The sequence below is a fragment of the Phyllostomus hastatus genome, unplaced genomic scaffold (assembly GCF_019186645.2).
Source record: "Phyllostomus hastatus isolate PE091 unplaced genomic scaffold, TTU_PhHast_1.1 phas_scaffold_182, whole genome shotgun sequence".
Taxonomy (NCBI): Eukaryota; Metazoa; Chordata; class Mammalia; order Chiroptera; family Phyllostomidae; genus Phyllostomus; species Phyllostomus hastatus.
The window spans coordinates 19543038-19567527 of NW_025334013.1; the positions used below are offsets into that span (position 1 = coordinate 19543038).

Here is a 24490-nt window from a genome sequence, read left to right on the forward strand (position 1 = left end):
TTTGAGTATGTCGGCTAACTCTTGCATATTGGCTTCTAGTGGATAGAGGCCAGGGATGCTGCTAAACATCTCCCAGTGCATAAGACAGCCCCAGAACAAAGAATTACTTGGCCAGAATGTCAACAGTACCAAGAAACTTTGCAAACTATTTGTGACACATTCAATCAGTCACAGCACCTTCTCCATATACTGCACAAATTGAGTTTCAGTGAGTTACCTTTCTTGAAATAATAAAGTATAATATGCCAAAAATGTGGTGTATCTTCTTCCATCTTCAATATTAAAATGGCTGCACAAAAATTCACCAATTTTGATGCTTTTTAAAAAATGCACGCTGATGTAACAGCTGTCATAATACAATCTAAAAAAATTGTTTCGAATGATGTTAAAGACAACTAAGCACTACTAGAGCCGCTGTACAGAAAAAACTAAACAAACTCTTTGGCCAACCCAACACCTTCCACTCTTGTCAGCGCATAACCATGCCATGGTCATTTCCATCTCCATACATCTGCTCTCCTAACTGCAGCAATATATACTCCACCTGTCTTTCAAGCTACATCTATGCAACCTAGGTCCTCATCAAGCCCTCCCCTGGTCTGATAGCATTCCCGACCCACCAATTTAACACTTGGTCCCTCAACTGTTCCTCAACTGTTTCATGTACAGTAGCCTTACAATGAACACTAGCTCTGTTCACTGTGGGCAGAACCTAAGGTTCCTGGAAGGACACAACACTCAACCGCTAACTGATTAATACGGGTAAAAGAATGTCTAAAACTGCTAGTAAACTAACAGCACAAAAGAACTAAACCACAATAATTAAGTCGTTCCTTCTTTGAATTGTCCTATCACTGCCTATAAAGCAGCACAACAAAGTCAGTAAGACACACAACACTATCTCTGCAACCTCACTTTTTTTCAACCTCAACTACCACATAGGGTGACCGCTCTAAATATCTACTGAACATGTACCTGTTAATTTCTAATTTGAAGCCTTTAGTTTTACCATTTCCTCCACCTGAATTTTATTCTTTTCCTGATATAAACAGGTCTTGCAAGGTACAACTCAAGATTCACCTCTTTCTTAAGTTGTTCCTTCCCCAGAGAACAGAGTATGTACTCTCTTGTCTAAGGTTCCTAGGACATGGGCATGAATGATCTTATTACTTGTCATCGAGTATTTCCTTGAAGTATCTAAATAACCAAATGGGTCAAAGTAACTGAACTGAGAGCTGTGGAATAAGGGGAGCCCATTCCACTCATGAAAGACAGACTTGGCTAGAAGTGAGAACAAAAAATGTGAATAGAAGTTTATAATCTACAGTCCAAAGATCTGGGATTTCCCTGGAGTTAATTTGTGATACCACAAATTTTGGTATCAAAAGAATTATGTTCATTTTTCTGATGAGAGAACCATGGCTTTTGATCACATAGTAATAGAGAGGTAATATCCAAGTGGTAGATTTCCTGGATATTATACAGGCTAGTTATCTATATCTGAGGCACAAGCCAGCGGGCCAAGTCTAAAGGACTCACGTATTAGAATATATGCTGGGCCTCAAAGAGTGGCCTCCAGGCCTCATAGAAGGTTAGTTTCAAATTTTAGTTCTGGGAAGCTTATTAATCACGAGGGGGCAGTTCTGAGATATTATAAGAGAGAAAAAGTCCCCTGAAAACTCGGTCTGCTAAAGCAAAGCAGAGGACACAGAGAGGACGAGACTCCAGCCTTACCTTCAAGGAGCTTACCATCTAGGAAGGGCTATTAGACAAGTAATCAAAACACAAGGCGACACATGGTGACATTGTTTCTTAAGCAAAATACAAAGCACTACAGAATTCAAAGGAAACAGACGTGACAACTTATTGATTTGGAGACCAAGAAAGGTAACAGCACTGGAGCTTGAAGAATGAGAACGATGTAAATTAGTAGAAATGGAAAGGGGAATAAAATGTAATGAAAAGCAAAAGGGTAAAGACTGGAGGGATAAAATATAAGAACAAACATCAATTTACAATAGAAAAATGATCCTTCCTTCTTAACACTACTGGCTTTTATGTAGTAGCCTATAAGAGGTTAAAAGGTCTTGAAGGTACTCAGGAATTTTGAGCCAATGGTTCCCATGTGTGCTATTACGGTGCCTAGTATAAGAACGTGTAAAGCAATCGACTAAGAAAAGCAAGAACTAGGAGCCCATGGGATAAACAACAAGGACCATGTCACACCCTGGTGGTATCTCTGTGCACCAATGCCCCTATGTTGTAGCAACCAAGACATGTATGGAAAGCCAGAACCCAACAACAATTAACTTTCAAAGTAATGAATGTTCACTTTCAAAATTTGTTGACATGGGACTCTTGGTGATGGCACCCTGGATTTTATAAATGTGAGTAGGTGTTGTGTTTGATGCGATCGCACTAAACTATGTGTGGGTGTGCAAAAGTGGATTTCCGTTGTTCAAGTTCAATAATTATCCAGCCTCCCAAAAAACGGTTAAATTTTGAAACCAGAGATCAATAAATCAAAAGAGAATCCCAACTCTGAGTATGAAGTAAAGAACAACTAAATTAAAGAGAATCAGATTTTCATTCATAAGAGATTGGACACAAATACTTCCTTAAATAACAAGCAAAAGGTTCCATTCAGAATGGAAGCTAAGAACCAAAATCATCCACAGTTCTAAGGGTTGCTGCAGAAGTTCGGACCAAAAAACAGAGTAAAAGAATTGATACAAAAAAATGTTAGCAGAAAAAATGTTTTATTATTTTTTATTTTTATTGTTGACATTATTGCAGATGTCCAGATAAAACTTCTTGATATTAACTAGTCTAAAGGATCTGACTAGCCTATACTCATGAACCTCAATTTAGATAAAGAAATTGCCAAATTAATTCCCTAAGCTGTACAAAGTGAATTCTACACAAAAATATCATGTACCTATGTGCGCTGGTGTGGCACACAGTAATTTGAAGTCTAGTATGTTTTCAGCACCTGAAATAATTTCTGGCTTCATGCAAAACTGCTGTTTTGAGGATTCACTGTGATAAAGGGCAAAATCATGAAACACTATTTCTTATAAAGACAAGAAAAAACACAGAAAGTTGATTCTTACAAAGAAGAGGGCATATCTATAGAGAACTACAGGAAAAATAATGTACATATTCATTTTACCCTTTTAAAAAAAACGTTTGGAGTTAAAACTAATGTATTCATCTGATATGAGCAAAGAGCAAATGCACGTCAGAAAATCCCTTAAAGTGATCTCATTTTGTAGGCTTTATATGGTTAACCTTATTTCCAATCATCTATCCATCAAAACTCATTAAAAATCAACTATTTATGACAACTAAAGGAATAGTACGGTATAACTGATCTCCAATGACCCAAAGCCAATTTCCCCATTAATAAAGAATTTGTAAACTTCAACATAAGATGTTAACCTTTAAAACCTAGACATTTATATTTATGTTCCAGTCCAAAACTAAGGTGTACCAGAAATTCAAGGCCCACCACCCACCTTCCAGCCACAAGGGAGAACCTGTCATACTTAACAAGACTGGGAAGTTACCACCCCCCTTTTAATAATTCAGACAACTAATTTTCATTTAAAAAAATAAAAAAGAAGAATCAGTAAACCCCAGAGTTAGTCACACAATACCTTCAAAACCAGAAGGCACACATGCAGTATTTTCCAGGGTTTTATGAATAAAACAGTCAAGTAATTTCACTGCAGATTTTCTGTTGATTTGTGTGTAGTTTTCCCCTAATTAAATTCTAACTCTTCTGAAAGGTACTAGTTTTCAAAAGGTAGTAACTCAATTAAAAGACATTACTAATAAGACGACCTCCCACTGGACTCCTGAGAATGGTAAATAACAAAGTCTTTACTATTTTGAAAGCAAAACAAACCAATAGCATCACAATCACGTTACTCTTCAGAGAGATTAAGTTAGCATCCTAGAGGATTGTGTCACAAGAGGTAACATCACTTCACCCACTCCCCAGGCCCTGGGGCGAGATAGGAGCCAAAGGAAATACTTGTAAAGGAGGGTGGTCTCTTGCCAACAACCTCAGCAAGAGAATCAGCTTCTTGAGGGGAAGATACAGAGGCTTTGTAAACCCACATCACTGCTGGGCTAAGGAAGGATGGCTTCAATAGCCTAACATAAGCCACCCTCCTCCCACTCCCACCATTCTTAGTTACTTAAAGAATGTGCTGGCTAGAGGGAGAGCAGAGAGAGCGACAGAGACACACACAGTACCTGTTGTTGAGAATTGTAGTCAAAAAGTCCCACAGTTGCTGCTGCTGAGTCCACAGGTACCTGCGTGCCTGAATAATCAAACTGAAGAGGCTCCATGCCCACATGTTCCATGGGGTCCAAGGGGACACTCTGGGACTCCATGTTGGAGAAATCCTCCACAGGCTTGGCACCATTGGTGCTGGTCAGCTGGGCTAAGCCCTCAGAACCATTCTGGTTTGAACCCAGAAGATCCACTTCATTAGCAGAGTTCTGGCAATTACCAGGGGTACGGCTAAACAGAGAAAGTAAAGGGCATTAAACCTTATTTTGAGCGGGGACACTATAGCAAGCCAAGTTTAAGGACAACGTCCGTGACACAGGTTATTATCAATAATACTTAAAACTATTTTCTGCAAAACAACCAAGACCATTTAAGGTGTTTCCATGTTATATCCTATAAAATGACTCTTCTATTACTTGCCTTCCCACAACCCACCCCTTAAATTTACATGTACTGCTATTAATTTACAGTCCCTTTAACCAAGGGGCTCAGATCTGAGGAACACTGGATGAACTACCAAAATCACTACCTATGACATCCATGAAAACAGAGACCCCAAAATGCAGATAATAAAATATGCCCTCAAAATCAACACCTTGTTAAACATAGAAATAATGGAAAGTAGTTTCTAAGGGGGAAGTTCCACATCTGAGAATAATTCTATTTAAAAAAAATAATAATTTTATACAGGTAAAAAAATTTCTTCTGTTATCTAGATATATTAGGCAATGCTTAAAACTGTCTCCCCTTCTCCCCTTCCTAGAAATCAGAAGAAGTAGACCATTACAGAATACTACAAAATAAATTCATTATCTAGGATATATCCCTGCTAAGGAGATAACTCTAAGAATTAAAAATAATATGAGGATATAATTTATCATCCAAGCCAGGACACTCCTACGAGCAAAAAGGGGCACTATCGGTACATGTCCTGGGACACGGGTATACATGAGCACTGCCACCCTCTGCGAAAGGATTGCAGGACTGAGTCCAAATCAGACTGATACAGAACAGTATTATAATCTAGTCAGAGGAGTATAACCTGTGACTACATTATATACATTTCATCTCTAAAAGAAATCCTACAGCTGATACAAATTTAAGCTAATGTTGTGTTTCTGGACACACACCAGCCCTACCACCACCACCACCACCACCACCACCACCGGCCCCGAAGCCAAATGCCACAGAATGCCGCTACAGGCTGCCTGACACACAGGCTGGAGAGGCTGCCCAAACTCCCCTGAAAGGCCTTAGGTAACTCTATGTATCTCTGTGCCTCAAATTTCTTTGAAAGACTTTAATCCTTTACACTCACAAAATACAAAAACTAGATTAGAAATATTAAGCAACTGAACATTGTTCTACAAACAATGATCCAAAATGTATTATATTTTGACATTGGTAGATATCAGGGTAAGATATATGTGTGTGGTCAGATGTACACATATTAGCTTTAGACTAAATTAAAATGATTCAAAATTAAATCTCTATCTGTACATCACTGACAGAGGATTTTTAGATTTTTTAAATTATAGATCATCGCTAAAGGTTACCTACTTAAATGAAGACTATTTGCCAAATGTGGAAGACAAATATACAATACCAGTTTATACAGTGTATGTTAAATTACAGGTTAAAACCGGCAAATTAAACATGACCAGAGATGGAATGAGGTGCAACCATGGAAAGGATATGTTTAAGAAAAGTCATTTAAGCTGCATCTCTGGCTTTTAAAAATAAGGAAAATGATACCTGGCCCACCTACCTCAAAGGGAGCTTGAGTCTCAGGGAGTTTATGAGTCTCAAATTAGTTCTCAACTGTTTTCCCATTTATTCTAACATGCCACAGACACATGACAAACTGCCATTAGTAACCATGGTTTCTCCCAAGACAGTGATTTGGGAGAAACTTGGGAAAAGTCCCAAGGCACCCATTCCAGGTGATTGTGATATTTGAGAATCATGAAATGCTCTTTATGGAATCAATCTGCAGATTACACAGCCCTATACAAAAATCTGTTGTTTTGGCAAAGCACCAGGCATCGACAGCTCTTAGAAAATTCAGCCTTACCAGTTAATTTATAATCTTTGTGGTATGGCCTACGCTAGGCTCAATTCTTAAAAAGGACACATAAGGAGGGAAAAAGAAAATTGAAATCAAAATAAAACTGAATCAAAACAAAAACCCATAGCCCCCATTCAAAAACCAGAAGTGTAAAACATACAAACCTAAAATCTTTGACGTCTGCGTCAATCCCATTCTGCACTGGTAAACCATTGGTCTTGTCCATCACATCACCCTCCTCCTTCAAATCTCCTAGCTTATCTCCATCAAACGTACCCTTGTTCTTCTTTTCACTTTTGTCGTTTTCATCACTGTCTGCATCCCTTGGGCCCTGTTTAAAAAATAGCTTCAGCTTCACTAATCATCAACTAATGATAGTGGGCAACCACTGTGGACACCAGACTATACTAGATTCTAATTAGAAAAGGATAGTGTCTGTGCCCTTTTAAGACATTACAATCTAATTAACAGACAACACAGCGGCAGGAACACTGCAGAAAGTCTTGCCAAATGAGGGAGACAGACATACATTTAAGTTACAGGGTTTAGGACAGTCTTACCATGCCCAATGCCCCACCATCCCATTTTTTCTTTCTTTCTACCCAAAGCCCAGCCAAAACTTTGTATCTCTTGGTCCCACCTCTCTACTCTAAGTCTAACTCTATGTAATGGTGCAACTCCTAAGAAGCTCCAGATATGGTAGCTAAAAGTATAACTAGAAAAATGTTAAGTCTATAAAAAACCCCACAAACAAACGAGCCCTCCTATGTCATCACTGCCTATGTAAACTCCTCCCTTACTTCCAAATATTAAGCTAAGTGTGGTCTGACATCATTCTAATTCAATTACTCTTATCCTGAGATAAATGCCTCGCCAATTTGCACTACCACCCCTGCCTCCAGCTCTACCCCATCTCACAGCCTATAGCATCTTCACCAATAATCCTTAACTTTAATTTTTAATCCTTCAAAACATGTTAAATCTAGCTATGAAATTTTTTACCAGTGTTTATCTATCTGCCTGTTCCATATTAGATTATCTTTAGACTATATGGAACATGTTACACTGAATCACTAATGCAGCAGAATTTATTTCTGAAGAGGTTCAAACTGTGAATAATTAAAGACTGGAGGTCAAAGAACTGATGTGGCCCTGGCTGGTGTGGCTCAGTGGACTGAGTGCCAGCCTGTGAACCAAAGGGTTGCCAGTTCAATTCCCAGTCAGAGCACATGCCTGCGAGCCAGGTCCCCAGTAGGAGGCACACAATAGGCAATCACACATTGATGTTTTTCTAACTCCCTCCCTCTTTCCCTTCCTCTGTCTAAAAATAAATAAATAAAATCTTAAAAAAAAAAAAAAAAAAAAGAACTGATATGATGCCAAGCATGCTGATGTCCTATTTTCTGAGGAAATTAAATCTGTCTCCTCTTACCAGCATCCTAAGTTAAGACCCGATTTCCAAAAGGAAAAGAAGATTTAGTGTGGTGACTTGATGTGGTACAGAGAGCTTGGCACAATCTTACCAAAGGGTAACTATTGTTTTTGTAAAAGGAGACAAAGGCAACCTCATGTGTCCCCCACCTCTGACTTGTGGCTCGAGGCAGAAACAAATACACCTAGACCAAATTAAAGCTCCTAGTCAAAGGCGAAATCAAATCAGAGGAAGAGGAGAGCTGCTGCACAGCATTTCCAGTCACCACAACCCAATTCCCCTGGGGAGCAATCGATGATGGAGGCTGGAGCAGCAGACGGTTGTGAACGGGTAGGCCTACAAATGCAAAATAAACAGATGCCCTCGGAGTAGTTCTCAAAGGTCTCTGGCTAGAAAAGGGGACTCATGTAGCTTGATATGCCTAAGCTTATCAGTAGACCTTTCAACTCAGTTCACAGATCATTGTACTTTCAAAATCATTCTCTGTTCAAACGCAACACACAAAGAGGAAGATGTTGTGGCTGATATGAACCAAGGGATATATACAAGAAGGAACTTAGGATATAGAACTTAATTTAATGTGGCATCAAGATGATAAATCAGTCTTGGCGGCCACTGAGATGTGACTTTCACAGCAGAATCTTCAAAATATAAGATTGTTGGTGGTTCAAAAGGAGTGAGTGACAGCTAATTAAGCACTACAGTGAGATCTCAAAGCAGAGATGAAAATGAGACAGGTTTCTGGAGACAGAAAGTTATTTCAAAATGTCCAAAGACAATAGCTCCCTCTTCCTGCAAAGATAAAACTGACAAAAGCTGTTTCATTTTCATATCCCCAACACTCGATACAGTGCCTGGCAGAAGTTTAAAAACTATGACAAAGAAAATTGTATGACCAAAAAAATTTCCTACAAAACTTAACTGCTAAAAGAAGGGTCCTCCCACTGTCTTTAGATAAGAATCCCGGAGGTGGAGATATGGTCTAGATAACAAAGAACCACATACAAATAACCACATGAGTTAGACACGATCGCTGTCAGCAATACAGCATTAAAAGGATCACCCAACTAACATACCTAAGTCACCTTCCACAAATCTACAAATCAAGTAACTGGCTTAGGAGCAGCAGCTTGGCTTCAACTTCTCACAAGGAGTTTACAAGGTCTCTGGGCCAAAATGGGAAGACAAGGGGATAAGGAAGGAGTAGGAAGTTTTAGCAACAAGCAAGAAATCCGGCCACAGGGAGGCTCACTCACCAAGTCAATGCTCTGTTTTCTTTCCTCAGTGACCCTTAGCAAGGGCTTGCTGAGAAGCAGAAGCTACTCCACCAGTCTGGAAGCAGACTGCTGTAGCCTGAAATCTTGGCCATGATACTTACATTCTCAATTATATAGCTAAAGGCTAAGTTTTCAGAGGTAGCCCTGGGGTTGGGCTGTTTTTCACCTATATAGTCCATTCAAATAAAATACAGCTACTTGGTTTACTATGAGTAGGTTATTAATGGCTCACCAGAATAGCAGGTTCTTTCTATTTGAAGGGGGAGGAATCCCCAGGGAGTCTTCTATTTCTTGATTGTAGATGTATGGGTGTATTCATTTTGTAAAAATTCATGAACACTTATGAGTTACACACTTTCCTATACATGGGTTCGACATAAGCTTAAAGAAAAAAGTTCAGTATATCAACAACAGCCCTAAATAAAAACAGTTGACATAAAGTCTGATTTCTGAATGGTACCAAGAATAAAAAGTCTAAATTATTAAAAGAATACAGGATTCAAAATCATAAAAATGATCTCTCAGAAATGTAAAGGCCCTAGAAGGAGAATAGGGGATATAAATAGACTGGTACATTTTATGGAATTTTAAAAATTGTTTTAATATTTAAGATAAGATATTCATAACTACCTGGTATTTAAGAAAGTACTAACTCAGACTGCACAGAATCTACATTCTTTTTTAATTACCTACACTCACTGGTCACAGGACTTTGAACAGGTTAGTAAACCTGAGCCTTACCGTGTTCTCATCTCTAAAACAGTAATTCTGTTTAAAACACAGTACTTACAAACATCTATGAAATAATACATGTGCAAAAAAGCTTTGTAAAGTATAAATCATTTTATACAAAAGTAATATGTTAGTAAAAGCTATACACTAGGAGAGCATTTCTTATGTGATGTTATCTGTGATATTAAGATTAAAATCTGAAATGCCCCAATTACGTGGTTTAACTTTAATATAAGTGTACACTGTCGATCTGACGCTACCAGGGACACTGTCATTTTCACAATGCAATGGCTCTATGATTAGTTTGGGTATCACAATCTTTTTAAAATTTATGAGTGTATCTGGGCTCACTCCCAGAGATTCTGACTTAATTAGCCTGTACAACTCCCCACAAATGTTATAAAGAGTTCTCCGGTTAACTCCAATAAGCAGTCACAATTGTAAACCACTGTAATTAAGTCCAATATAAACATCATAAAAGCAGAGTTTACATTTTGCTTTTCTGTCATACACTACCTAGTACATAAAACTACTGGAAAAGTCCATTAGCTAAATGAAAGGAAAAACAAAAAATGATTAATAGCATCTTTTTATTGTGGATTTCAATGTTCATCCAAACCTGTAGTACTCAAATACAGGCTTCAGTGAGTGCTCAAAACATAAGTGGCCAAACCCAATCAAAATCTCAAGAGTGGGGCCAAAAAGGGTTCTATTGAGACCCCAGATCTACAGAGGCAGAGGAATGTTCCATTGCTAGATATTAAGGAACTGAGAGAAAAGCAGACAGATAGAAGAACCATATATTGCAGAGATCACAGTACAACCACTTATGACTCAGCTTTCTCAAAAGACTCATATTACCAGGAGGAAAATTTCAGGGAATATCTATTATTTCTGAGTGAAGTCAGAGAAATGAGAATTTAACTGGCAATAAGTTGCAAGTGATTTTATCATAAAGCTCCATATGGCACAACTTACATTTAATGAAATTAGTAACTTTTCTTTTTTTTTTTTTTAAGATTTTATCTATTTATTTTAGAGACACAGGAAGGGAGGGAGAAAAAGAGGGAGAGAAACATCAACGTGTGGTTGCCTCTCGCACACCCCCCACTGTGGACCCAGCCTACAACCCAGGCAGGTACCCTGAGATCAGGAATTGAACCACTGGTGATCCCTTGGTTTCCAGGTCGGCACTTAATCCACTGAGCCACACCAGCGAGGGCTCCTCTCCTCTGTTTTAAAAAGGACTATTTAACATACCTGCTTGACATACTGAGTCCAGAAACCCTAACATTAACTAAACAAGTGGTTTCTCCTGCATATATTCTGTTTTTTACAAAATGCCAAGAAAACTGAAACATCAATTTCCTTTAAAGCTCAGCAGTTTATAGTTCCACTGGTAATAAAAAATATATATTTTTTGCATTATTAAAAAATGGCCCTGGCTGGTGTGGCTCAGTGAATCTGGCACCAACCTGCAAACCAAAAGGTTGCCAATTCGATTCCCAGTCAAAGCACATGCCTGGCTTACAGGCCAGGTTCCTAGACGGGGGGGTGTGAGAAGCACCCAATCAATGTTTCTCTTACACACCGATGTCTCTCCCTCTCTTCCTCCTTTCCCTTCTCTCTAAAAGTAAATAAATAAAATACTTTTAAAAAATTTAAAAAGAGTAAAAGTTTGAAATTACTAGCCATGTGAATTACTCTTTTCAGTTGACATATAATCTAATGTGAGGAAGTCAACTAATAAACAAGCCAGTCTGACATAATAGAAAGCAATATAGTTAAGAACGGAAATTGTAACAAAGTTTGAATCCAGGCACCATCACTTCCCTTCCCAGCCTCATTTTTCTCATCTATAAATTCAATAGTTACCTCAAAGGGTTATTTCAATGATTAAATAAGGCAACTCATAAAAGAGCTATTCTTTTTTAAAAAAAATCTTAGCAGTACTCTACCCAATTTCAATTTTTTACCACTGCCTTTTTAAAGACACACCCACCCTCACCTCTACTCCCCCAAAGCTTCAAAATTGCTAGACATCTCATGTTTCCCTGCTGAAAAGAAACTGCTATGGCTCTAATCATTAGATTCTTTGTCCCACTGATTTTTTCTGAGATATGTGTAGAGAATCAAGCCACCGCCAACTGTATTTCATCAAACCTGAGACACCATCAATTTGTAAGGCACACAATCATTTTATGTGCTGCTAAAAATGAAACACTGGCAATTAAACTATGACATGCTGTCATCTGAAAGATGCATCCCAACTTTAAAATGAACAAAGCAAGGAGGTGTGCACTTCAGAAAGAGTGGAACACAAAATATACTGGGCACTGCATGTATGATCAAATTCCTGGTGTGCAGAAAGCTAAGAGTGTTTCCATCTGTTGTGTAACCACCAGATCCAGAAGAAAAAAAAACATCTTAAATGTGTAGTATGGTATTCATTATTACAGAAATCAAAACCAAAGATAGGTTTTCTGAAAGTTTTTTTTTTACTTTTTATCTAGTCAGTGTCTAAAAACTTGACACTGCAAAGTACAGCATGTAGACTTCTTGTTCAATGCAAGCTCAATTCTAAAAGAACTCCACCCTGTAAAAAAAAAAAAAAATTTCTGTATTTGATCCACAGCTTCCTGGTAATTTAAACTTCCAAGGAAAATATGTCTTATAGTAATATTTAACAGACCTTCATATGCATGGAAAATCACCTAAGGGTCTTGTCAAAATGCAGGCTTGATTCAATAGGTCTGGGATAGGGCCTAAGATTCTGTATTTCTAGTAAGTTTCCAGGTGGTGATGATGCTATTGGCCCATAGACTTTGAGGAGCAAGATTTTTATAAGGTTTACTAAACATTTTCATATAATTATCTACTTTTAAGACTTTGGTGTTTTAATTATCCCCATTTTGCAGATGAGGAAATTAAGATCCAGTTGAGACTTAAACCCAATTTTTATTTTGCATTATACTGCATAAAGTTTTTAAACAAAATAAAGTAGCACTGGTTACTTAAAATAAATGCAGTAAAGCCCAGCTGCTATAGCTCAGTGGACTGAGCGCAGGTCTGCGAACCAAAGGATCCCGGGTTCAATTCACAGTCGGGGTACATGCCTAGGTTGTGGGCCAGGTCCCAGGCAGGGGACATGCGAGAAGCAACCACACACCGATGTCTCTCTCCCTCTCTTCCCCCTCTTTAAAAATAAATAAAATCTCTTAGATAAATACATACATGCAGTAAAGACCAGAAAAGCAAGTCATTGAGTTTTATGACCCAAACGAGCTGCTGTGAGTACACGTGCATTCTCTAGGGCAGACGGCAGTCAGTCTACACAAACAAGCAGAGAGGCCCTTCCACAATGTTTTTTCTAAGTCTTTCTTCTGAGATTAGAGTGGTCTTCACCCTAATTGAAGTTTACAGTGGTCTTTCTCATTTCAGGGTGTACCATGAACCAGAAAGGTAGAAATTATGAAAGACAGAAAGTTCTGACTGGCTAGGCTTCAATCTATTTGAAGATCAACTGGCACTCAAAAAAATTTTTTTTTTCACTAACAGGGTCCTTACAGCAATCCCACCCAGTGGCTTCAAAATACCAGAGTTACATGTGATTTTGTAAGCATTCTGAGCCATGCTTTTTGGGGGGTGGGTGGGTGTCTTATTCTAGGAATAAAAGATACAAAAATAAATAAAATCAAATGAAAATAAAAGACAGCCCTGACTTAACTGGTATTCTGACATTTCCTATTCTGAAAATTGCTATTCTGAACTTTTTGGTTCCTATGTGAAATACTACCAAAAAATTTACAGTGCATGCTAAGAACAAAATACTGCTGTTGAATTCTAAATTGTCAGCCTGAAAGTACTCTAATCACAGAAGCCAAAATTACTAAATTGAATCCATTTCTACAATCAAAATGAACTTTAGTAAGCTAGACAGAGTTAAATACCTTCATTCCACTACAGCCAGAAAAAAACCTTACTGAAAGTGGAAAACCACTTTATAATGAGATTACTTTGATTTTAAACTGAACCTTCTTTAACTGAAAAGTTAATCAGAGTCTGGATTATCTGTTGTCAGTATCTGAGAATGATCCCTTAGTACTTGTTTTGAGGTCCACATTCATTATGTCATCAGAAATGATGGTTTGTGCCCTCAGGGGATTAAGACAAGGCTTTTCCATAGCTTCCTGGAGGTAATGCTGGTACAGCCACCCAAAAAGTAAAACCATCTGAGTGCTCTGACCCAAAAATCACCAATTACCCACCCTTTAGTACTATTAGCTACAAGAAGCTCATTGGCCTTCAAACAAAACATTTTGAAAGAAAGACCAGACTAGGTTTTTTTTTTTAAAGACCACCTTTCCCAGTAAGATGCATGCATATCATGACAAGAAAAAGTGATTCAGGTTTCCATGACCAGAGCTTTGGTCAGATGTCATCCTAACCAACAGATACAGCAAAGCCAGGTTAGGTGTAAGATCAGCACGACAGAACCACAAAGCGACAAAGTAGTTCACTGATCCTCAAGCATCCATCCACCAATATCGAATATGCTAATGTGACAGACTGATGTCACTGATCAGTCCTTCCCATATCACCCTTAAGATGGCATCCACGTCGAAATATGGAATATTTCATTACCCACAACCATCCTTCTGAGAAGCTGGAACACAGCTGTGCAGAATTTTCATTTATCTTAATGCAAACCTCAGAAGCTCAGTAAATTATCTGATTGTCAGTGTTCAATTTCCCGACCTCTGTCCTGAGGTCTTAACCTCTGATGACAATACTGTAAAGAGCTAAAAATCACCAGTCTCCCAAAACAACTAAGGATGGACGTTGTCTTTATAAATACAAATACGAGACACAATGCAAAAGATATAGCTTTGTCATAAGATTAATTAAACAATTGTTCAAAAAGAGAAAAATGGCCCTGGCAGGGTAGTGCAGTGGTTGGAGCATTGTGTCAATATGCCAAAGTTGTGGGTTCAATCCCCAGTCGGGGCACACACATAAGAATCAACCAATGAATGCATAAATAAGTGGGACCAAAAAAATGATATCTCTCTCTCAAATCAATAAATAAAAAGCTTGAATTAAAATATATTTTAAAAAGAGAAAAACAAAAATAATAATTCAATCCCAGCATTTTATCTTTCTTCTTATTTCAATTATTTTTCTGCCTCCTGTAAATTTCACAGTAACCCAAGCACACAACCCTTAGGTAATACACAAGAGTTAGAAACTGACTCATAACAGAGAATTCATGGCAGGAGTCATACAGGTTCCAGTTCACCACACTAACAGCTTACCTATACATGATACCAACTTTTCTCCTATAGTAAATAACTAAAAGTTATTGGCAGAAATTAGAAGGCAACACTTCCTATGAGGAATCCGTGCTCATGAGATAGTACGAAAACCAAAAAGAGGTAAGCAGGAGATGCAGTAACACCATTCTTCCTATAGGACAATGGGCAAATGATCATTTTTGCCTGATCCCATTCTCCACATCCAAAGCACAGACCTTGTTTTTCCCAAGCAGCCTCTTTGGAAGGTTCAAATAAAGTGTTTTTTCCTACCTGAATCCACAAGCCACAAACCTGACCTAGACTTTACAGGGTCAAAAGATCCAAAACAATCAGGTCAGCGATGAAATGGCTAGTATTCAAGACTAAGACAAAAGCCTCAGTTTAATTCCTTGATCTTCCTTTGGGTTGTTATAAAAGATCCTCTTCTGACTAAACTCCTCACACCAAATTTCTAGGTGTGGAACAGGGAGAAATCCAAACCAGCCTCTTAAATAAGTTCATTTCACTTCATTTTTTCTGTTGGGTTTTTTTTTCTGTATGATTAAAAGCTCCACGTATCTCAAGAGTCAATGTTAGTGGAAGCATCAATTTAAAGACATGCCTAGAATAAAGCTAACTCCATGTGGGCCTATTCTCTTCAAGCTAACAAATCTTTCACTTAATATCCACTGACATATTGAAGAACTCTACCTGACACTTGAGGAAGCTGCACCAAAAATAAACTACTGTTACTTTAAAGAAGTTTCAAGTAGAATGGGGAAAATAGGACCAAGACTCTGACACCTAGCAACAGATGTATGCCAATAAAAATACTAATAACAAATGCTCTAAGATAAAGTAAGTTATGGAGGAAAAATTAGTAAGATGGGGAAGGGGGTCTCTTAAATGACTGCCAACAAGTATTATTAGCCCAAAAAGACTTAGGGGAGGAAGAGCTTTGAAAAGGTACAAAACAAACTGAGTTGGGGAAGGAAAAAAAAGGGAAGAGAGATTCAGGGTGCCCCTCATGGCCTTCCTACCTGTGAATATAAAACCAGTCAGAGTACTAAATGAAAAAGACTCAAATATTTATGTGTTAAGATCTAGAAAGTCAAGGACATAAGAAAGGACTAGTTTTAAGAAAGGCTATCAAAGATGCTTGAGGAGGACTGCTTAGACTGAAAAGGGAAGAGGCTGCAGACATAGATAGAAACTGCTTTGGCTAAAATATGGCATCAGAGAAATCAATGGTAATGAATTTGAAAAAAAGTACAGGCACAGAATTAACAGAATTTCTAATTTTCTGACATGCTGCGTGTGAGAAACAAAGCTGTTCAAAACAGGTCCGAGGTCATTCCATAATGTAAGCCTAGCTAGCAAAACAAGAGTGACCCTGTATGGCTGATCCCTTATAAGGATTTCTGGGTGCGTACAAATCACTGTTCTCCAATCTGTTCACTAACACCCCAGTTTCAGCTTTATTTTTAATTCCTACAATGTTCACCTCTTGTTTTAAACTAAAAATGGGTTTTCTGGTAGACCAATGGACTGAGACCCAGATTTCAGTTCTTACCTCACATTACTATCAATATGTCCCCCCCCAATTTCTCTATTTTTAAAAGTTCGGTTTACATCCACTAATTTCAGTAAGCGTTTCACAATACTCTGTTATCAGCACTGTGAGTGTCTGAGGAAGCTGAACAGGTGTGTTTTGTTTCAGGGGATTAGAGAGAGAGAGAGAGAGAGACAGGAACAAGCTCCTCGAGCCGACTTACAAATCCTCCTTTCCTCAGACAGGAGTCGCCCGGGGATGAGCTCAACACATACTCCACCATGCTAACGCCTAGGCCCCCGCTCTCCGACCGCGGGGACAGCACAGAATTGACCTCACTGTTCACATGGAAACTCTGACCAGGTCTTCTCTGCACCATGATTGGCTGGGAAACTGAATGATCTACAAAAAAGATACACAAGCATGATACAGTGCAGCCAGAGGCTCAAAACAAATTGTGAGTGATGTCTCATGGATAAACCAATGGCGGGGAATCAGGAAACCTGCCATGGTCGGTTGAACCAAAACCTTCTATTGGGCTTTTCCCTAAGTATAATATTCTAAATAGCTAAAGAAAACAGAACACACCCCTCACATATCCAGGACAGCAGAGCAATTCAGCAGTTCACATAACTGGTTTATCTAGCTAAAGTGATAAATTAATGTTTACCCCTTTTTCAAGTAGCAGAATTTCTTTTTAATATATTTTATTGGTGTTACTACTAAAACAAAATATGGTTTTACTGCCCTTTTTAAAAACAACATAATTCAATCTTTCCTGATGACTTGCTGTTATTTTAGGTCCATTCTTACATTGTGCTGTAACAGCACATCAGCTTCTGGGTTTTCCGTCTCCTTCCTACCTATGATCTGTCACTTCCTCCTGTTGTCAGTGTGTCTGCTTCTACCAGTTCTCCCCATCCCTCTTCGAGGCTAGTCTGTCAGAAGAGCATCCGTGCCCAGTGTCTTAATTTGGCCCCAAACACATTCATAGATAGATCATCTCATACACATTACACAGGTGCAAGGGGAGGAAAAAGAAACATGACTTCAAATAGCAGGCATGGATTTTCTACTTCCCAGTATGCTGACAGCAGTACAGAACAAGAAGTTATAGCTGAAATTATGGTCATTTCAAATAAGACCATTCCCCTGAGACTAGCACTTCAATAAAATATTGAAGATTTGATTTTGTGTTAATTATGTTTTAATAAATTACAGCATATAGCTCCTTCATGGCAATTACATTACAGGACAGGACATTGCTTGACATGCTTATGTCACTGATATAAAATTCATGACTTGCCAACTGCTGAGGAAAGGAGCTCTAAGACAGGCATAAATCACAGTACAGATGCTAGATCTAGATTACCTGATGTTCCCCAGGCACTGTCTCGCCATTGATCACCCAGGAATATTCCTTTTGGTCCATCTTTGCTGGATTCATCTGTTTCCCAAAACTTTTTACCTGGCAAGAGCTGCTGCAAATTAAAAATAATAGATGCTTTTAAAGAATTCATAAAGGATGAAAGTACAGCAGTCAACACTTTCTTTTAGACAAGGGTACTGAAGATGTGAGCTCACGTGCCCTGAAAGTCTTTAACCAGAGTGTTCTGGCTACACAGGTTGTGGTCAGAGCATCATTGTACATTTGGCAAAAAGTCAGAGAAGCCTAGGGCAAGGGGGGGATGGTGCCTGCACAGATCAACCCATTACAATAGAGGCTCTGCTGAAATTTCTAGAATTATTCACTTAACCTATGCCAAGATTGGGGGGGGGGGGTGCTAACAGTAGATCTATTAGCTAACTGCTTACTAAGAAGTCTCTTACTGAAAAAAGTATTTACAACTACTAAAACCTTTCTGCCTACATGTGTAATGACCATACAAAGTTACTCAAGCTTGAGCATGAACTCAGACCCCACCTCCGGAATGCTGAAGGCAAAATCTACCTCCTTTATATACAGAGATTCTGTTAACCAAAACACTTTCATCACCAGGAAAAAAAAAAAAAAAGAAATAAAATCTAACCTCAATTAATTTTAACAGTGCTTAGTAATGCCATTAAAGTGACTTCACAAAACATTCTATGCTTCATAGCAATGCAGGCATCATGGCCCTAAACCAGTATGAGAACTTTAAACTAGGTTCACCCAAAGAAGTACAAAATACCCTTCAAGCAAAACACAGTATAGTTTTGTACAAGATCAAAGCATTCATGACCGGAGTTACAAAATAAAATTCCATTAGAAGGCCATCACTCTTCATTCTCTTGTCATCAGCTTTACTTACTGAAATGTCCCTCTTTATTTCCTCTAATTATGTTTTCATTTCAGCTGCTACTAGTCAGACAAGAAACTCAGGTGTCTGAGACACTACTTAATCACTGCTTTTGAACATAAAAGAGCACACCTGGAGAGCTGACTTTCTCAGAGGAAGCACAGACCACCTGCTCTCCTCTACAACGCTGTTTACCTTTCCCAATATAAAACCCATCACCCAATGATAATGGAGGAATAATGCAAAACTGCCCTCACCAAAATGAATTTCAACTTTCCAAACCTAAATTTTAGGTTTCTCAGCATAATTTTACTCCAGCTCTATAAATCTATCTGACAGACATGGGCTGCTACCTGGATCGAAGCAGCTTCCCACACCCCTTCCTCTTCAGGCCCTATTTTCTAATCCAACAAGATCATGACAGAACGCAGATCACAGTCTAGCACTTAGTTACACAGGGGTATAGGTTTACTTGAAGATGAGTTGTTATAAGCAGTCAATTCCTAGTTCCTTCTCTGAGGGAAACAAGGAGATAAGCGGTCTGCTAACTTGAGAAGATTTGAGAAGGCCTGGAAGAAACAGTCAGGAAGAAGAGCCCAGCCCACAGCTAAGTAGTGGGGTAAGGAAACCCTGGGCCAGACAACTGCCATGTGTCCTAGCAATAATCACTGAACTGTCCTGGGCCGCGTTCTCTTTGTACTAATGAAGGAAGTATTTTTCAAGCTGGTGTGCAGATTACAAGTATTGTTGATGAGTGCCTAGCACAATGCCTGCCACATAGTAGTTTCTCAAAATATGTATTCAATAGCATCACAGCAGGCAAAATTGCTGTGCATCACAGAAGGGATACTGAAAATTAATGTGAGCTACTTGAGCACAATTCAAGAATTCTTGTTTTTAAACAACTTCTCCTTTCAGTTTCAAAATGCCTTCTCACAAGATTACAAACAATTTATTTCCCTACCAGTTGTCCCCTTTTCAGCTAATATTTCGATTTTTTTCTCCTACATTTTGTAGGGAGTGTGAGCAAACAGGAGTCTGCATCTGCTTCTCTTCAGTGTACCAGAAGAAAGAATGGCAGCAAAAGGGACGTCTCACTTGTTGGTTAATTTTATTCTCCATGCAACAGTGGAAAGAGAGCTAAGGTAATCAAAAATATTCATTACAGTGTGCATCAATCTCCACACAAACTTCAAGCTTAAGGAAAAGCATCTATAAGTACCAGCCTCCATGTGCAAAATACATATAATCTGTCCATAATTAGTCAAATTGCTAAGTGAAGGCATAGTCCCTGAATTCAAGGCTTCCAAAATGATTTCTTGAAATCCTGCTGTCTTTCCCTGTAGCTTGCCGGGCTATCATAACACACAAAGCCAGCAAAAGCAGCTGAACATATAAGCAAGGCTGTACATAGGACAAATTCTCTCAAAAGTAAACAAAAATACAACATGTGGAAAGGTGCTAAAAACTGAAGATTCTACTTCAAAGTAGTAACAAATGCAACTAGTCTCAAAGGAAATGAACACATGCCAAACACCTCCAGACCCCGGTCAGATACCAAGAGAGGCCTTATCTCCCACCATCAACAATCGGTATACATATAAATCCTAAACAGATGCTAGGAACAGCCCCCAAAGCACTAGAACTCAATATGCTTTGGCAAAGTAGCAGCAAGACCAATTAACTATTATCAATGAAAACAGCAGGGGCTGAAAGGCAAGTCTGTAAGAAATAAAGAAAAAGGTGGTAGGAGAGAGGGGTGGCAGCATGCGGATTCTGGGAGAAAACAGGTAGAAACCATGGGTTGCACGGGTGCCCTGCAAATGGGGAGGAGAGGAAAGCATTGCACCCAAGACTTGAGCAAAGACAGTAGGAAACTTAGTAGACTTCTTCAGAGTCTCTGGATCTTACACAGAACCTAGTATTCCTTTCTTCTCTCTAAAACATACCCATCTCCACTCCTCAGCTGTGTGGTGAGAAGCATGTGAAATGACTCCTCTGGTACTCATGCCCTTAGTAATCCCTTCCCTGACTGTAGGCTAGACATAGTGACTTCCTTCTAAGGAATAACATAAGGCAACAGTGAGCACTCTCAAGATTATGTTTTTTAAAAAAGGAGTTTCGTCTTCTACTCCTCTCTCTCTCAGCCTCTTGCTCTCATCTCTCGTCTGCTTTCTTTGGATAGAGCTAGCCGCTGTGTTGTGAAACCATGAGAAGTTACTGGACATCAATTCATCAGGAATAGAGGCCCTCAGTTCAACAGCTTGTGAGGAACTTAATCCTGACATCAACCACTATGAGTACACTTGGAGGCCGACAGACCCTTCCCTTGCTGAACTGTGAAAAGGCTGCAGCCCCAGCTGAAATCTCAACTGCAGCTCTCGAAGGACCCTGAAATACAGGTTACTGCAAAGCCATGACTGGGTTCTTGACCTCCAGAAACTGTGGGGCTTAAACTGTGTTGTTTTAAGCCACTAAATGTTGGGGTAACTTGTTATATAGCAACAGGTAACTGATATAGTTGTGAATATATGGGGGAGTTTTCTTAGATTCAAAAAACTTTTTTGAGTTTGATTTCAAAAAGCACTTCTTGTTTCATTTCTAATATCTAAAATACAAGCACTTTTGAATTTGGAAAAAATTATGTCCACTCCATTTTATGTTATCCCCTACTCTGTCTTATAGCTCGTATTTAAAGATGACTTGTTTTTTAAAATTCTGTATCAAATCAACTCAGACATGTTAGGATTACTGAGAATTAGTAGCAATCACATATTCGAGAGACAACTGAAATACATTACTGTTCTAATCTGATATTAAAATAAGTTACAGTATAAAATCTACTGAATTATAAAACAAAGTGATGTTGAGTACCCAACTGTTGCTTCAAATCCAACACCAACTGACCTGGAGGTAATGTCCTCTGCAGCACTGGCTAAAACACCCTGGGGTTCACCAACCTGCTGGCATACATGCCAGCAGTTGCCAAACCTTCACTTACACCACATCTAAATTCAGTTACAAAAACTGAAGTGCACCTACTGAATGAAAAGATAGTTGCAGCATGCTTACCCGATCAAGAACTTGGAAATAAATGCTGTTCTTTGATAGGACCAAAGAGAACCAAATGCAGCAGAGGTTTACAGAATTCACTTAAAAAAAACAAAAAACCACTAGGCAATGAGAGGATTAAAAGATTTGACAATCCTGAAGGAAGATAACAGGAACTAGGAATTGATCCAACAAAAGCAAAGGAGACCCAGGGAGCCAGATGTAGGCAGTATTATCCAGTTGGCATGTTCGTGCATATGATGCACAAACAAGCCTATCCTTACAAAAAGCAATGCACCAGGCTAGAGAGAAGCTTGACTACATTAGCCTAAAAACATCCAAGTAACTTCCCTGGCTCAGGTTCTGCTTACCAAGCAACCTTTGAGTAAGAACTTGGCTTCCTCCTCTAGCCAAGCATGCTGATCACTGGATGCAATTATCCTGTCCACTTGAGAGTTATTATTTCTCCTTATAAATTAGTAAAATGCATTATGATTTTTTTTACATTAGTCTCTTGTGGTTCTGGTTAGTGTGGGTTAATTTCATAATCCAATCATCTATGAATCCATGATCAAAGCCCGTTTCAAGACCTATGAAACTGAGAACCAGGACTTGAGAGAACCTACATCCTCCCACATCCTCCCCAGCAACACAACAGACCTGTACTCTTCCTTGCAGTATCTCATTAAATGGGATTCCTGATTACCCCTCTAATGGTGTCTATGCACAAATCTTTGAGAGAAACACACACACACACACACACACACACACACACACACACACACACACACCCAGCTTGAATTATAGGTTTGTAAAAGAGAACACTTAAAGAAAAAAAATCAAGTAAGCTATTCATGAGGCTTCTGGAGAACAAAACAAATCAAGCACTGGTTTATGAATACTGTTATCCACTTGGGAAACCTCTAAATTTTGCCTGGAAACATCTTTTTTATTTTATCATCCAACAAACAGACAATGCACAAAGCCACACTTGCACAATCAATCATTACATTAACCCCTCCCCAAGAGCCCTTTAAACAGAGGTGGAAATAGTAAACAAAGGGCTGAAAATGTCAAGAACCTCTAGGCTTATTTACAGATATAGTATAGTGGTAAAGCACAGAAGCACTGCGAAATCATTTTAAAAAACTGTTTTTAAATACCAACTGTGTGGATTTAACCCCTCTGTGCCTCCGTTTTTTCACCTACAAACCAAACTGTTACAGGGATATTCACCACTCAAAGAATTAGCTGCTAATTCTTTGTTGTTAAATAACACTAACAAAACTATTGACTAATCAATGAAATACTCCCGAGTCCCCAGCTAGCAGATGTGAGCACAGCATCACCCAGCCCTCTTCAGGGCAAATCCCATAAAATTAAGAGCCCTAGCAAAGCTCCATAAGAAGAACCATGACCACAGTTTTGCAAAAACTAGGAGGCAGGATGTTTTATTAAGGGCTGGGCTTGTTTGACCACATCAGCACTAATATTGCATAGGGAAATATCAGTGAAGTTTTCTGATGGTCTCGACACTATACGCACACTCCAACAAGTTCTCTGTACTGCACAGGAATAAAGTATTAAATCACTGCTTATATACTGAACATAGACTGCATAGAGCTGTCTCTCAGAGCAGGCATGTGGCTTCTTAAGGAGTACTATTCGAAGGAATGCTACAGTCCTGCAGGTATGATCAGGTTTGATCATGTTATCTGGTGATGCAAACTCCCAACACAAACTTTGTTTCATTGCCATGTAGCCAATGCTCAAATCAAATGCCTGATATTTTAACTAGGTGGTAAGATATAGCCCCCTCCCCCATTTTTTAAACAGCTTAGTAATAAATATCTCATTACATTAAAAGAATCTGACATTAACTCAGAAAAAGGACACTCAGACCTAACTGAAACAAATAGTATTACCAGTTAGTGCTGATAGTCACATGTTCTAGTCAGAGCTCTGATGTGCGAAAATTTTCAAAAATCCCTTCTCAAAATCTCAATGCCCTTAGGATTTACCTAGCCCTCCACACCAGACGGTTGTCATGAAAGTCAACTGAGACAGGGTGTGAAGTGCTTTCACAAAGACTATGAACTACACTCATATAAATTATTGCTAACGCTTTTAACAGGAAACACTTTAAATATAAAAGTGTAAATCAGTATCTTTTACAAGGCTTAAAGAAAAGGTATATCCATTCACTGTTATAATTCTTTTGGAGAATTCTTTTTATATCAGAAAGTATATATACATCAAGTCATGTTCATTCCCGAGAATTTATCTCAATGATTAAAAAAAGAAATCTAAAGAAAAATTCTATATTCAACATATAAGAGTGAAAACATTGGGAGCAAATTAAATGTTCAATAAGGTAGCTATTGAGTACTACAACAATGTAAGCTCACCCAAAATACCCGCCATGACTATATGTAATATTTATTAAATAAACTTTAAAAGTAAAATGTTCATGTAAAGACTGCTTCTCCTCTTCCCTTTTGG

At 38.6% G+C, this 24490-nt stretch overlaps 1 protein-coding gene across 11 annotated transcripts in view; it reads right to left on the minus strand.

The window, feature by feature from the left end:
• Nucleotides 1–24490, minus strand: part of PUM1 (pumilio RNA binding family member 1) — a 124262-nt gene that overhangs the window by 57604 nt on the left and 42168 nt on the right. For 5 of the 11 annotated variants that reach the window (XM_045858622.1, XM_045858621.1, XM_045858620.1 and 2 more), the window contains exons 4-7: nucleotides 18031–18139; nucleotides 16882–17060; nucleotides 6536–6702; nucleotides 4264–4534 (exon numbers count right to left, since the gene is read on the minus strand). In XM_045858622.1, coding sequence (XP_045714578.1) covers nucleotides 4264–4534; nucleotides 6536–6702; nucleotides 16882–17060; nucleotides 18031–18139 — 726 coding nt within the window. The remainder of the gene's footprint in view (nucleotides 1–4263; nucleotides 4535–6535; nucleotides 6703–16881; nucleotides 17061–18030; nucleotides 18140–24490) is intronic. The other 6 variants (XM_045858627.1, XM_045858626.1, XM_045858625.1 and 3 more) reach the window with 3 other exon arrangements.